Source organism: Tribolium madens, unplaced genomic scaffold (assembly GCF_015345945.1).
Source record: "Tribolium madens isolate multiple individuals breed KSU strain unplaced genomic scaffold, Tmad_KSU_1.1 Scaffold_91;HRSCAF=231;Tcas5.2_LG7, whole genome shotgun sequence".
NCBI classification, from domain to species: domain Eukaryota; kingdom Metazoa; phylum Arthropoda; class Insecta; order Coleoptera; family Tenebrionidae; genus Tribolium; species Tribolium madens.
The window spans coordinates 14,694,535-14,710,856 of NW_025401063.1; the positions used below are offsets into that span (position 1 = coordinate 14,694,535).

Consider the following 16,322-nt stretch of genomic DNA (forward strand, 5'->3'; position numbering starts at 1 on the left):
CATTTTTGCGTTGAGCAAATTTCTTTGCTTTCGAGGCATTTTAGTGCGGAATAAATAAATATTCAAAACTGAATTTTGATGAAATTTGACATGAAAGTCAAAAACTTCAAATCTGACGCAAATTTGCAACCAACCTAACAGTGTGAAAATCTTGCATAGGGGATTTATTTTTTTCACCAACATAATGCAACAGGTTGTGTTTCTTTAATTTATGAACAGGGTTTACAAATGCTCTAACTTGGCGAAGTTACAATATTCACACTAAAAATTTTTGCAGTTTTTTAAACTGTGCCATCAGTGTGAAAGAAATTATAAAATCTTGATGTTTTTACTGAAAATGTAAAAAATCCTTAGATTATAAAAAAAAAGTTGAAAAAAATCCCTTTTTCCCTTTTTGTTAGAAAAATCCCTAGAACTAGGGAAAAATTCCCTAATCTGGCATTACTGGGTCTAAATATGATGGGCCTGATCTATACCTAATTGATAAAACGAAAAAAATATTTCTGTTTGTTTAGTAAGTTTTAGGGGGAACAAAAATAGTCATATAATTTGTTAATGAAATTGTATTAATATTTTCATACAACTTAGACCAAGTATGTGGTTTGTGATTTAGATATGAAAATTCTACCGCAAAATAGACATTCTGCGCAAAACTAGTGCGCAAGAATTGACGCTTTAAAAATTTAAGGTTATGTTTGTATCAGTTATTTCATGAAATAAAAGAAAATGTTTGAAGCTCAGGAAATTAATGCTGAACACAAGGACTTAATTCATGATGTTGCTTATGATTTTTATGGCCAAAGAATGGCTACTTGTTCCAGCGACCAATACGTTAAGGTTAGTATTTCTCATTTTGTATTTCATCATATAATTTTAAAAAATGTAGGTATGGGACCAAAATATCGACGGCAAGTGGACGTTAACATCAAGCTGGAAAGCACACAGTGGTTCCGTTTGGAAAGTAACGTGGGCCCATCCAGAATTTGGCCAGGTTTTGGCTACTTGTTCATTTGATAGGACGGCTGCAGTTTGGGAAGAAATTGGTATTTTTGAAACGTTTTTTTAAATAAGTTTGTATAGAGTATTACTTAAGTTGGTGAAACTCCCGGTCCTGGCGAAAGGGGTACAAGGCATTGGGTCCGCAGGACAAATTTAGTGGATTCAAGAACTTCAGTTACTGATGTGAAGTTTGGACCAAAAACACAGGGTTTGCAATTGGCGACTTGTTCAGCTGAGGGAATTATAAGGATTTATGAAGCGCCCGATGTTTTGAATTTGAGTCAGTGGACCCTACAATATGAAATTCAATGTAAATTGCCGTGTAGTTGCCTAAGTTGGAATCCTAGTTTATCAAAGTATTTTTTTGTGAAATAGTATAAAATAGTTTGTAAATGTAATTTTTCAGAATGCATCCTTTAATGTTAGCTGTTGGAAGCGATGACCCAAATCCAGCTAATGGAGTCAAAGTTTTTATTTACGTTTATAGTGAGAGTAGTAGAAGGTGGACCAAAATGGATGCCATCACAAACATTACTGATCCCGTTTATGATATCTCATTTTCTCCTAACTTAGGTCGCAGTTTTCATGTTTTAGCTATTGCTACCAAAGATGTTAAAATTGTGAATTTAACACATGTTTAGTAAGTTTTTTATTTTTTTGTTAATTCAGTTAAATAACATGGTTTTTTTAGTGACAACCCTAATTTACAAAATGTTATTACAAAATTAGATGCACAAATTGTTGCTCAATTTGACGATCATGAATCTACTGTTTGGAGAGTGTGTTGGAATGTTACAGGAACGATTTTGGCGTCAAGTGGCGATGATGGTTGTGTCAGAATGTTCAAAAGTAAAAATTAATTATTTTTTTTTACTGGAAAAATTTATTACTAATTTTTTGCAGTGAACTACATAAATTCGTGGAAGCCAATAGCAGTACTAAGAGGAGATGGCTCACAAGTCTCTAATGAAGGCCAAAGGTCGTCAGTGTCTTCAACAGTAGGACCACAAGTTCAAAGTGCATCACAGACTGCTAGATATATTAAACTGGGTGCTATTTCTCAACCAAGGGATGTCCCTTGGCATTAATTTTTTTACTATAGGTATAAGAACGAAAATGAGACGGGATGTATTTCATACAATACTTACGTAATAAACATTTTTTTAGTCTCTTCTTATTTTTAATAATTTTGTCTGTTCTAAAACTAACGATTATTTAAAGTATTGTACAAAGAACTAATCTAATCATTGGAAAATTTCGGAAAAATTGTTTACAACTTTTTGTCTTATAAACTAATACAGAGTGTTTCACACAATTTTACGAGGCTTGCGCCTAATGTACACCCGGGGAAAGACTATTTACCAGTCTAACTTTGTACTCGAGCTGCGCTTTTTCGTAATAGCGTTTCAGACTAACTAGTTGGAGAGCAGGTAATATGTCGAAAAACCCTTATTTAGGAAGTTGGTCCGGACCCGAAAAATGTCTTTGTAAAAATTACTTCCATGAGCATAGATTATAACGTATACATTAAATTGTGATTATAATAAATAAGCTTGCTCAATTATCAAATTACAAATACATAAATTATTTAAGAAATGTATTTTGCAAGTATACAGTATGTTCCCGTATTAAGTTTACAAGAGGAAAAAATTTTTACCTTTATTTTACGCCAAAACTGCAAAGGAAAAACATTTTTAGCTTGACTTGACTTTTAAGGTTCTTTATCTACAGTTTTCAAAAATCAAGATTGTAGAACTAGTGTTATGCCAGAATTCTTTAATAAACTGTGAATTTTGCCAATTTCTATCAAGTTATTTCTTTTATAATCAAAATTCTGAACTTAATATTACATTTTATAACAGCCAATTAAAAGGAAAAAAATTTTTACCTTCGATTTTACGCCCAAAAATATAAAGGAAATACTTTTTTCTATAGCCGATGTTAAACTATTTCTTTAAAAACTCTTTTGAGTAGATAAAGTAACACTTTAACAGCAAGGGTTCTTTTTGCTTTATCTGAAACGAGCAAATCTGTAATTAAAACTTTATTATTCTGACTCAGTAGAAAGAAAAGTTAATGTTTTTCTTACTTTTGGACTTGTAATACTAATCTTTCTTTGCTTTGCAAGTCCCATCACATTGGTGATTTTATTTTTTTGACAACGATGTCACTTTGACAATTAATTCATTAATTGAATAATGATTGTTTTTGTTAAAAATGACTGTTTTTTTAGGCTGTTTTTTTGACTTGCCATTTACTAAAATTATGTTTTTTTACAAACATTTTTGTTATTTAAGTTGCGTTAACTCATCTGTCAAAACAACATCGTTGTCAAAAAAATTAAACGCCAATGTGATGGGATTTAAAACGCAGAAAAAAAATTACGCTAGTTTACACGATTTTTATACCTTAGCTGAAAGTTATAATTTCTTGTAGATTTTGAGGCACTAAGTTCGAAAAAAAACTATTTAAAAAAGTTCACCACGTTACGTTTAAGAAATATGTAATAAACAAAAATACAAAAACCGCCAAAGAACAAATTAAAAATGAGTTATTTTACTTTTTTTGGATCAGTTTTCTTTATAACAATCCAACAGAAATCTACTAATATATTTTCATCCCAAAAACCTTCGTGTCGATCTTTGAAAACCCTTCAGACCTTGATGAAAACGCTCGTCTTGTTTTCATTCATGCTCCCTAAATTTTTAGAAAAAAAGTTCAAATGCGAGTGAAATGTTTTTACGACCTATTTAGACCCATATGGTAATAATTTTGCAATAATTCAGCAACAATTTGAATTTAAATAAATTTTATTAAATCGGAGGCATTTGTGCAGAAAGCAGGAATATTATTATCGTATTTAACAAAAAATCTGACGTACTTAATAGAAAAATTTAGCAATTATTTTTGTTGAATTAAAGGTAAGTTAACATAAAAATAATAATTCGATTAAAGGTATATTAAACATGTTATTGTTTGTAGACTATAGTATCATTAGTTATTAGAAGCTCAAAATCAAGAGAAAAATTAAATTTTCTTTCCACTGAGTGAAAATAATGAACTTTTGAAGTTACAGACTTACTGGTTTCAGGTGAAGCAAAAAATGTTTTTCTTTTGCAGTGTTGGCGTAAAATAAAAAAAATAAAAAATCTGGGGACATACCTACCGTATAATATTAGTTATTATTATTATTATTATTATAGCATTAAATTTACCACTTTGGGTGTTTTGCTTTGTTTAGAAGTAATAAAAATAAATATAAAAAATGGAAGAAACTAGCTATTTGTAACAAAATTAAAAGTAAATGACAAAAATTTTGTTAAGGTAATGAAATACATGGGCATGCATTTTTTTCTCTAAAATTTTATAAAAAAAGGGTAAAGGAATATTAAATAATATAAAATAATTTTATTTACCAATTTTTTCACACTGTAGGAAATCAAGTTTTACTTACAATCCCTACTTAGATGCGACATCTGCATTATTTCCGCATCGTTTGTAACTAAAATAAATATTAAACAAACACAGTCTAAAGAAAATTCCATTTTACGTTAAAGATATAATCTGGAACATTTTTTATCAAATATCCAGCAATGGAACGCGCTATCGGCTCATTAACTAGAGGATCCTTGGATCGCTGTTTTTGCAAAGCAACTAAAAAACAGTTTAACACTTTTATACTTTGCGGGGTTATTTACCCACCATTGGAGGGTTCTTTTTTTAAGGGTATCGCGTCTCCCATTCCTGCTGGATTTAGGCATATTTGGCGGCGTTGAAATTCTCGGTTGCTTGACTTGCACATCGGTGGCATTGCTGGTGACACACTAATTTTCATTTTTCAAAAAAATTATTAACCCATAAACATTTACCTGCTACGTTTTATCGGTTTTGAAACAGGACGTGTTGTTCCTGTGGTCGCAGGACGTCGTTTTGTGTCATTCATTTGGAGCTTTGAAGATGTTGCTCTATAAAAAGCACAAATAAAAACTTATTTTTCAAATGTAAACAGAAGATTGTACTTTTTAGCCGAATTTGATGTTTTGACAGCATCTTCTTTAATCCTTCGGTTAATTACTATAGAATTTGTTTTTGAATAAATTGGTTTTGCTGATTGAATTCTTGAATGGTCAGCTTTCGGTCGTGAAAGTTTTGCGATATTTTTTGTGAGCATTAGTGCAGGATTTGCAGTTTTTGATCTGGCTTCTGTTTGTTGTTTAGAAACTTTATTTAATAAAACAATGCATTGGTTATAAAGGGTATGTTGCGATTTTGCTAATGAAGCAGATTTTGGTTTAACAGAAACTGTTTCCGGCGTTGAATTTTGTATTGTAGTTGCAATAAGTTCAGGATTAAAATGTTCATTTATGTGTTTATAGTACAAAATATTATACATTCCACCTAATCTTCCGTAGGGAGTTTTAAGTAATTCTGTTGTGACCGCATTCTCGTCTACTTGAAACAACTCACCCAACTTTTTACTCATCTAAAAAATATTACACAAATCGTAATCAACTAACACAGGGCGACAAAAAAAAGTCATGTCGTGACAACTTGACAAATTTTATATCATTTTGTTCCTCTTAGTGAGACAAAACAAATGCACTAAAAAAATTTCAAAAAGTCTGATTTAAATGAATTTAAAATACTTTAACTTTAAAAAATCATTACTCAATAACTATTACGCCGATTTCCTTCAAATAAAGACCATTCTAAAGAGATGGCCTTGCCCTTTAGAATGATATAAAATTTGGAATTGAATATTGACAAACTTTTCTTCGAACAGTGTTCGAAGAAGTTTGAAGTAAATCGAAGTAATCTAAGAAAAACCCTACGAGTATTTTTTTGTTACCATCGTGTAGAGCATCTTTTTATTAGTAAGAATCCAAATTTTTTAAATAATATACCGAGTAGTTTTTAAGATATGATTTTTTGAAGTTAAGGTTTGCTATTCAGGTATTGCGCCATATAGGAGAAATGCATGTTAATCTTACTTAAAATTGCATTTTTATAAAAGTATTTATTTTAAGACTCTTCTTTTGCTTGAAGATGGTCAATTGCACCTTCTTTGTTCTAATTAGAATAAACAAAAAACTGTTTCTTTACTTAAAACAAACAAAGAATGTCTGCGTACTAATTAAGGCAAATAAAGAGTATTTTTGTTCTAAAAATGATCATTGAGCAAAAAGGATCTAGAAGTTTAAAGCAGTAGCTTTAGATATAAGAACAAATCTTTTCCAAATTAAATCACTTTCCATTCAGATTCCAACTTGTTCACTTTGTTCTAGCTTTCTGAACTTTTTTTTGAAAATGTTCTCAGCAAATGCTTTTTCATCACTTTCCACTGATGTTGAATGCAATAAATCAGTTGCTTCGTGTGCAACTGTTATCACAACAACTACTACCTACCAGCTAACTGAAGGTAATCGTAGAATGTACCAACAAAATAAATCAGGTGACTTATTTAACATCACTCGAAAGTGATGAGAAAGCATTTCTTCAGAACATTTTCAAAAAAAGTTCAGAAAGCTAGAACAAAGTGAACAAGTCGAAATCTGAATGGAAAGTGATTTGATGTGAAAAAGATTTGCCCTTATATTTAAGGCTCGTGCCTTAAACTTCTAGATCCTCTTTGCTCAATGATCAGTGGTCATTTTTACAACAAAAAATCTCTTTATTTGCTTTAATTAGTACGTAGGTACTATTTATTTGTTTTAAGTAAACAAACAGTTTTTGTTTATTCTAATTAGAACAAAAAAGGTGCAATTCATCATTTTTAAGCAAAAGAAGAGTCTTAAAACAAATACTTTTATAAAAATGCAATTTTAAGTAAGATTAACATGCATTTCTCCTATATGGCGCAAAACCTGAATAGCAAACCTTAACTTCAAAAAATCATATCTTAAAAACTAATCGGTATATTCTTTTGAAAATTTGGATTACAACTAATAAAGAGATGCTCTACACGATGGTAATAATGAAAGAAAAAAAATACTCGTAGGGTTTTTCTTAGATTACTTCGATTTAATTCGAACTTCTTCGAACACTGTTCGAAGAAAAGTTTGCCAATATTCAATTTCAAATTTTATATCATTCTAAAGGACAAGGCCATCCCTTTAGAATGGTCTTTATTTGAAGGAAATTGGCCTAATAGTTATTGAGTAATGATTTTTTAAAGTTAAAGTATTTTAATTTCATTTAAATTAGAAAAAAATTATTTTGTTTAAAGTGTGTGAACTTAATTTTTTTTGTGCATTTGATTTGTCTCACTGAGACGAACGAAATGATATAAAATTAGTCAAGTTATCATGACATGACTTTTTTTTTGTCGCCCTGTGTAATTAATCATATCAAACTTGAGCTCGTGTATCGTCATCTAACTCTTTAAGAGGATGAATTTGCACGCATTTCCGTCCTTTTTCCGTGATCCACGGATGGATGATAAGTTCCTTCGTTGTTATCCTTTTCATCGGTTCAGGTGCTAGAAGTTTATTTAACATTGTACGAAATTCGGGCGATAAGGGGGCCAAAGCTTGGCGTTGAGAAGACCCTATCCCTTTGTTGATTTGTGCCACGAGTCGTTTTCTGCGTTCTTGCGATGATAGTTGATTTTTCCTTCCCCCGACAAAGGGCAGTTGTCCCACTACCATACCGTAGAAAATTATCCCCCTGTAATGCAAACGTAAGTCTCCAATGTTGGATTTTGTATGGAAGTAGAGTGCGTAAAAACGCTTTTGAAAACAGGACACGTTTAATCGGCAATGGATTTTGATGATTGATTCACTAACAGACTCCAGAGGTCCACTTCCGGTCCGTACTCTCTCCCGGCAATGAAAAGCTCCGGAGCGGCGTACTCCGGGGACCCGCAGTGTGTTCGTAGAGGATTTTCGCTGCTCCAGACGTTGCTCAGCCCGAAATCTACGATTTTTATCTGAGTCTGAGAGGAATTCAGCATGACGTTTTCCATCTTGAGGTCTCTGAAATTGAATTACACAGTTTTTCATAAATTTTATTTTTTTTTCAGGAGATTTAAAGTAGAAAATTAAGGCTAAAGGGGACGACAGAGTTAAACCAAGTGTGCGACAAAGACAAGTATATTGAAATTTACTTTTAGCGATGTTTTTGATCCAACTTTAAATCATAAAATTGGATTCAGTTTTAAAGACATTTAGAATTTTCGCCAACTTAACACTTTTTTTGAAAAAAAATGATTTAACTTTTTTTTATTCAAATTTTATATAAGTACATATTCATAATATAAAAAAAAACGCTTAGGGGAAAGACGTACTGTGATGATACGAATAGAATGCGACCAAAAAACTGAAAAAATTATTATTAGTTTTTAATGAAACGCGAATATTCATTTCACTTTGACAAAATTTGCCGCCCTCTGGATACCTAAAAACTTGAAATAGCTGAAAGCTGGAAGTGAAAGATGCGCGTTTTGTTAGAGTATGCACCAGGGTCGCAATATTACTTGCAACAAAAATTTGGCAGAGAAGGAGAGAAGAGTTCAGTTACATTCAAATAAAAAAAATACAAAAGTGGAACAGAATGTAATAAATAAATGTCATAACTTTTTTCTATGTAAAAAAAATTAGAATCAATAAAACGCTATTTTTTTTCTATTCTTTTTCTGTTTTCCTTATTTTCATTGACTTGCATAGCCTAGGATCTAGTATTTCTGGTACTAAGGCCTTTTGGTAAAAATATTTTATCTTGGGTAAATTTTTTTTCTCATAACTTGGGATCCGGAAAAATGCGATCAATAGAAATATTTTGTTCTGCCCATAAAATAAAATCACAATTTTTTTATTGGTGACCCGTAATTGAGTTTGGACCTGGTAATAATAATCGTGTTGTTTTTTCAATTTATCGTTTTTGTCTAGACAAAAATGAGGTTTATCTCTTATGGCTTCTTCGATGATTTTATTTTTTGCAAAAAAAGAACACTGAAAGGAAAAGGAAACTAAAATATTTTCTACATGATAAAATTCTTTGAATTTTGTCTGTGGTATTTGTGAAAATAGAATAATGATAAAGTTGATAGGTTTTGAATAATTAACATTTTAATATTGAAAATCTGAAACTTGGAATAATTTATGGGAGGTTTGCGGTAATTGGTGATCAGGCCAGAATTTCTTGAGAAAAGAAAAAGTTCTGCAATGACATTTATGACGTACCCAAGCTCTATTGTGAATCCTCCACTCTATTGTCAATGCATTAGCAGCACATCATCCCAAACTTGGGCATAAATTTCCAGAATTCCCAATTTTCAATATTAAAATGTTAATTACCCTAAATCTATCAACTTTTACATTATCCAATTTTCATAGTGACCATTAGAAAAAATCAAGCAATTTTATCATATGGAAAAGATTCCAATTAATTATTTTTTTTTCCAATTTTTTTTTAAAGTCCCACTGACTTACGCTAAAAATGTTGAACAATATTAAAGCATCAAATTGAAGTCTATATAATCCTCTAACGTTTGCACTAGCAAAATTTTTTTAATTAATTAGAAATATTTATTTTGCGCCGGCCCCAAAACCTGGGACACTGTATAGAAACGATCGAATTAAGGGAGCCCAAGAACTGGTTTTTCTTCTTTTAATTATTTTTCCTATTTATGAGACGGTGATTCTATACTTTCTTTTATTAAACCAACTGTCAGATCCACTTTGTTCCGTAGTAGCGTTTTCGATAAAGTCTCGTTTCTCTTCTGTTACATTCAAACTTGCTACAAAATCTCTAACTTTTTTTTTGAGAATACTTGAATTCAAATGGGGTTGTTTGCAGTTTTCTCCGTAGTCTTCTTGGTCGTTTCTAATAGGTAACGTTTTATTTTTTCTAGCTTTTTTCTAAGAGAAAAAATCACTTACGCAATATTGTGACCAATTATTGGTTCCTCAAAATAATAATAATAATAATAATAATAATAGGGTGAACTTCATTCCAGATTTTTTTTATTGTCACATGTCAACTTAATCGCGAATTCAAATATTTGTTTGTAATTAAATTATGTAAACTGACCTCGGGAAATTTGGTATAAGAGTTTGCCTTATTTAAAAATACCGTATTCTTGGGTAGTGGTAGTTGTATCGAATTTCAAAAATAAAAACACTTTTCTTTTCAGTAAAAATGGTGATTCGTCGCCCTACCTTGTTTTTTTCAAAAATATTTTCTGTTATATCTGTTTTTAATATTTTTTTCAAAAAAAAACAAAAATTAAAAAAGTGTTACGTTGGCGAGTTTTCAAATAATATTTTATGCCCGAAACTTTTTTCCAATTATAAAAAAGATGAATAGTTAAAGAGAACCATCTGCCGCTTTAGCAACAAACTAAAACATGTTCCCCTTTAGCCTTAACTCTCCGAGCCGTTTCTCAGTGTGATATATTGACAGGTGGTGTAGTTTTATGTTCGTACATTTTGCTTCCAGAGTGATCATTTCTATTTTGGCTAGTGTGTCGAATGCGGTCAAAACACATAATATTGTTTATAGGAGAAAAGTGGGTTTTACGAGCGTTTACGACTCGGAATTTACGGTGAACTGGCAGGAATATTTTAGCAATTAAATCCGGGAGCTTGATTGCAATTGTGTTCGAGAATCCGTCGCTTTCAACTTGTGTAATGCACGGAATATTTTATTACCGGGGCTGTATATATGCAAGAAGTATAATAAACAGAGACATCAAGAATGTAGGACAAACTTATATAAAAAAAGAACGTTTCTAGTATGCATAAAATACCACGTCTTGTGATCCTGGCGTCGGTATGAATATATTCATGACTTAACAACTGTCATAAACAAAGAATATTACAATTTCTTATTAAATATATTATGCAAAGTATTTACTTTGAGGCTATGGATCCTGTTTTGTTCGATTGTTCAAGGCCGAGCAGCAGGAATATTGTGATAAAATTATACAAAATATATATAATCAATTGTTTTTGTAAAAAACAAGACAACATTTAGTGTGTGATTTTGCATATTCTACTCCATAATAATGTCTGAACCAGAACTGTAAACATAATAACAAAGAAAATAAATTACACAAATTAATTTTTAAGTAAATTACGAGTACTTCATAAACTTTGGTCTTTTTCATTACTTTTTTGGATATTATTTTAATCATTAGACATACACTTAACTTTTTTTAAACATACGACTCATTAAATTACTTCGCTAGGAACTATAGATGCTCTTATTCTTTCAGCATTACAATACGAAGTACGTGAAAACGTACTCACAAAGGAGAAAATTCCAAGTTTACTTAAACAGAGATTCTCTGTATCTTTTTTTTTTTTTTGTATGTATAGTTAACCTATTTTATTAAGGAGTTTATGTGAATTGACATACAAAGACGCTGGTTTTGTTTTTATGTAGGTACAAAAAGCTGCTTTTTGGATGTCCGAATGAAGAATCTCCGAAACTAAGAGTTTTAGCCAAAAATGAGTGATCCTGAGGCTTATTTTTTGAGAAAATAATATTGGTTAAAACCGCATTCCGCTATCGTCTTTTGTTTTTGACTTACAAACAAAAGTTGACATTTTAGCGAAATCTAAAAAAATTCGTATCTCCGTTATTATAGCCATTATAGAAGATACGGACTTGAAATAAAGACATTATACAGGCACTTTTTAGGTAGGATTTAATAATGCAATTAACAATTTTTTTAGTTACAGATTTGTTTAGCCTTAATAAGATAAACTTGTATTTATAGAACTCGTAGGTGGCAATGGCAATTTTGAAAAGATTTTTTTTTTTATAAAAAATACAAGGTGATTCACGAGGAATTATGAGCCTGACTAAATTTTCGATGCAACCACCATTACATTTCGCAAGTTGCTTTGCGACAAATGTAATGTTGGTTGCATCGAGAATTTGGTCAGGCTCATTATTCCTCGTGAATCACCCTGTACATATACAATTATATTTGTAACAGATTTTTTTTATAATTATACTTAAAAAAATATGAAATAAATATTTTCTTTGATAGTAATTCACCATGGAAAAACAATTTCACTTAAAATGTGTAGGGTATTGTAAACTGAAAAATAGATAAAATTATAAAAATTAAAAAAATACAATACGTTAGAAGTAACGCACAAATGCGATCGCCTCAGAATAAAATTATTACATATTTTAAAAAATCCAGAAATAAGAAAAACAAATGTGTCAACAGTCGACATAATTACTTAGAAATTTTTTTTTGATGGTCTAATGGAGGTAGGATAATGTTCCATATAAAGGGAATTTGGGTATTTGAATAGTTACTATATCGTCATTTTTGTGTCAAATAAAATATATTTTTTTGTATACGCTCCCAAAAATAGCTATTTTGCGGACTCATTTGAATCTTTTCCGGACTCAATAAAATAGTACGCAAAACAGTTATTTTAGGTAAAAATAAAATTAGTTACTAGCGTACCAAATTTTTTTAATTAGTAACAAAAAAATCTTGTATGCACCACGTACGCAAAAGGTTTTAGATGACTCCTCTCATTAAAGACTCGGCTCCTACGGCGCCTCGTCATTAATTACGATTCGTCCCCTAAAACCCTATTTTGCGTACTTGATACATACATACATAGCTTTGTATCAGAAAAAAAAATAAGTTTTTCAAAATTGCCATAACCACCTATGACTTCCTTTAAAAAAAATACATGTTTATCTTATTACCGCGAAACAAATTACTAAAGAAATTGTTAATTGCATTATTAAATTCTACGTAGAAAAGTGCCTGTATAATGACATTATTTAAAATCCGTATTTTCTTCATATAATAACCAGAATTTTTTTTAGATTTTGCTAAAACGTCAATTTTTGTCTTGTAATAAAATTTTGGATTTAGTATTTGTTTGGTGTTATAAATATGTGTAGCATATTTTCCAAACAATTAATTAATTTAATGGTGTAAGAATTCTTTGAATAAATCATATGTTGTGTTTGTGTTTTATTTAAAAGGACCGCTAAAAAAATAAACCAATGAGAGGTGCACTGAGATTAATCAATAAAAATACATATAAACAAAGTGTTTTGTTACTATGGGAATGCTGACTTCAAAGGGTATATAAAGGAGCACAGGCCGCCACAGCGGCAGATTCATTTGAGTCTCCTTTCGGACTTCTTCGGATGAAATCATTAAGACCTCTCTTGGTAGAATATTTCTGAAGGACTGTACTCTTTGGACATCTTCGAAGAATACGGTCGACGGAACCTTCTTCCGTTGTTAAACCACACCTATTCCAGGAGATCTTCTGGGAGCCGAGTTCATCACTGGACACATGCCACGGGATCTCTTCCGTGGTAAGGGCTTAACATCTGGGACTTCTTCCAGGTAGTATCATTTCCTGGACCTCTTCAGGAAAACAACCGACGGGACTTCTCCCCTCAAATTTACCCGCGGAGGATCTCTTCTTCGAGGGCTAGGGTTCACTAGGTCCAAGTTAAAGTTTGTTTGTAAAATTACTTGTTTGATATGTTGTTATAGTTACTAAATAAATTTCTGTTTTCAATCACCTGTGTTTAATTAAATCGAACCTCCCCATTCCTCTCCACTGTATAAAAGCTGGTCGGAAAAGCATTTTTATCTAGTGTAGACCTGGATAACATCTCCAAATAGTTTTTTCCAACTTTTGGGCGCCCAGTTTAAAGAATAAATAAAAATAGGCATTACAGTCTACAAGTCAAAAACAAAATACGATAGCGGGATGAGGTTTTAACCAATATCATTTTCTTAAAAAATGAGCCCCAGGATCATTCATTTTTGGCTAAACTTCTTAGTTTCGGAGATTCCCTATTCGGACATCCAAAATGCAGCATCCTGTACCTTTTAGAAAAGGTTTTCTTTTTTTATTAACAATAATTACATTTATTTTTTTAGAAAATACTAATAAGAACAAAAGCTTTTCAGTCAATTATATACACACACAAAAGTGTCACTTAGAGTGTCAGTGAAAGATGGTAAGTTAAAAATGCGTCCGAGTTGTACCGGAATTTTTCAGTGCGACGAGTAGGACACACGCGGCGTTGATTCCGGACGATGGCGGGTAGCCGCGACCGCAGCGTCGTGCTGATAGATGACCACCACCGGACTTTACAGCATTTTATTTATTGCTCATTTCATTTGGGCCCCCTCCACCATCCGTGATGAATGTTGGGCCATGTATTACCGTGTCACTGCAACAGTGGACAGCTTTATTGGCAGCCTCCAACCAATGTTTCCAACTTTAAAGCTGAATTTATTCCGGACGGATTGAACCGTTTACAACCAACAGATGTGATTGCAGACACGTCTACTTGTAATTAACGATTTTGCGCGTTTCTCTGATCCGTGTCCTCTCTGTCACGCGCCACTGAACTGCTCCAAAAACACAAAATTTTATACTGACGGAGGTGCATTTTCAGTAAATTTGTGGACTATTGAGGTATATCAACTAATTTCAATACCAATATTGCAATACTCTTCTGGATTGTTTAATAAAAAAGGGGTCCTATTAAGAGAACATAAATTACAGTGCATTGTGTGTTTTTTAGGTTACAATTACAATACTGGGCAAAAATACCTTGGTAAATCTACTATTTTGAAATAATCCTAATCTGTTTTGTTGAAGCACAAATTCTTATAAAAAGTACATTTTTCTGTTAGTTTTGCAATAAAGCAAAGAAACTGGCGTATGTTTTTGTTTTTTTGTTTTTCGCTTCTTCATTTCATAAAAGTAATGCATTAATTTTAAAGCTCTAAAATTAATACATCGGCTTATTAATCCGTGTCATATCGGAGAAAAAGTTGAGTAGGGATCGTGGAGGGAGAAACAACTGGAGAGAGCGTGCCCTATTAAACCGGCAAGTTAGTTTTTTGGTCGAGTTGCAATAGTATATTACATAACGAGCACAGAAAGTGATAAATAACGCACAAGCGGAAAACTTGCGCACGAGGCGTTAGCCGCGAGTGCGTTAGACATTTTCCTGCAAGTTTTGTACACTATTTTTCCTACGACTATAACGATTTATTTTTTATAGTGGATACAAAAATACGTTGAATAACGATTTATTTTTTATAATGGATACAAAAAAAATACGTTAAATGAAAAAATACAAAACATTCGAATGTGAATTGTGCGTTAGATTTCTAACACACAGTGCGAAAACAAATCGCACAGGTTTTCGATCTTGTACAATATTGCCAATTTTCGCGCATATGTAATTGTGCGTTATGATCTAGTTTCGTATATGGTCGTAGGAAAACACCTTTTACAACCTTTTATGAATCTCCTTTATAAATGTGTAATCAGCTGATACCATGGGCGTCTGATTGTGTCCGTCTTTTCCACGTTGTTTCTTAATTTTTGTATTTATTAACTTTGTTTTACAGAGTTTTTTTTCAGTAATCTGCCTAGTTTTAAGTATCAGTGTTAATTTTTAATGTTAATCGGTGGTGTATTTAGTTATTTAGTTCACTGAATGTAAAAAAAAACATTGACTGCATCCATATTGGAAGTAGGGAAAACAATAAATAAAAAACCTTTTCAATAAAGAAAAAATATTAGTATATGGTAATCTCAAAAGTTTAAACAATTAATTAAAATGAAAAATAATTTGGCATCGCTCCTTTTTTAAATATTTATTAATTTATTTTTGGTAGTTTATTCAATTCATTGTGGTATGTTTTCATTTAAAAGAAAATTGTTACTATGTTTTCTCATAATACAGGGTGCACCACAACTCGCGCCCCAGAGAAAAATGCCATATAAGGTAAGTTCCCAGGAACATGGAAAAAATATAAAAAAAAAATTTCTATAAAAATTTCGAAGTTATGAGGGTTTAAATTTTGTACTTTGACTCTATTTATTTCTGCTGGAAAAATAATTTTCCAATTTTTTTTTGCTATAAGCTATTAAAAGAGGAAACAAGGAAGCTGTATCATAAATTGTAACTCTGTTCAATGTTATTTGTGGCTTTTATTGGCAAAATTTTTGTCCCTTTACTAAATAATTGTAAAAAAAACATATACAAGATCANTTTTGCTATAAGCTATTAAAAGAGCAAACAAGGAAGCTGTATCATAAATTGTAACTCTGTTCAATCTTATTTGAGGCTTTTATTGGCAAAATTTTTGTACCTTTACTAAATAATTGTAAAAAAAACATATACAAGATCATCAGTATCATTAAATAGACATAAAAAAATGTCAAATGTCAAAAAATAAATGTCAAAATTTTTTGACAGATAGAATTTTTTAAACATTTTTTCCGTGTTCCTTGAAAATTTTCTCTGGGGCGCAAGTTCTGACGCACCCTGTATAAACAATTAATTAATAA

The 16,322-nt window shown here is 31.4% G+C and overlaps 2 protein-coding genes across 5 annotated transcripts in view; one reads left to right on the plus strand and one right to left on the minus strand.

Annotated features, from left to right (window-relative positions):
* Positions 1-9: 9 nt before the first annotated feature.
* On the plus strand, positions 10-2,170 carry LOC123010824 (nucleoporin SEH1). Its single transcript, XM_044407970.1, has 6 exons — positions 10-837; positions 887-1,043; positions 1,094-1,355; positions 1,406-1,639; positions 1,691-1,848; positions 1,903-2,170. The coding sequence occupies exons 1-6, from the start codon at positions 727-729 to the stop codon at positions 2,085-2,087; spliced, it is 1,107 nt and encodes a 368-aa protein (XP_044263905.1). The 5' UTR covers positions 10-726; the 3' UTR covers positions 2,088-2,170.
* Positions 2,171-4,392: 2,222 nt separating this feature from the next.
* The window catches only part of LOC123011542 (serine/threonine protein kinase OSK1-like), a 249,753-nt gene continuing 237,823 nt past the window's right edge, over positions 4,393-16,322 (minus strand). For 3 of the 4 annotated variants that reach the window (XM_044409022.1, XM_044409024.1, XM_044409023.1), the window contains 7 exons: positions 7,785-7,973; positions 7,353-7,665; positions 5,019-5,482; positions 4,869-4,964; positions 4,702-4,823; positions 4,550-4,653; positions 4,393-4,501 (listed from right to left, as the gene is read on the minus strand). In XM_044409022.1, the coding sequence (XP_044264957.1) occupies positions 4,481-4,501; positions 4,550-4,653; positions 4,702-4,823; positions 4,869-4,964; positions 5,019-5,482; positions 7,353-7,665; positions 7,785-7,973 (1,309 nt within the window). In that variant the 3' untranslated portion in view covers positions 4,393-4,480. The remainder of the gene's footprint in view (positions 4,502-4,549; positions 4,654-4,701; positions 4,824-4,868; positions 4,965-5,018; positions 5,483-7,352; positions 7,666-7,784; positions 7,974-16,322) is intronic. The other variant, XR_006413153.1, reaches the window with a different exon arrangement.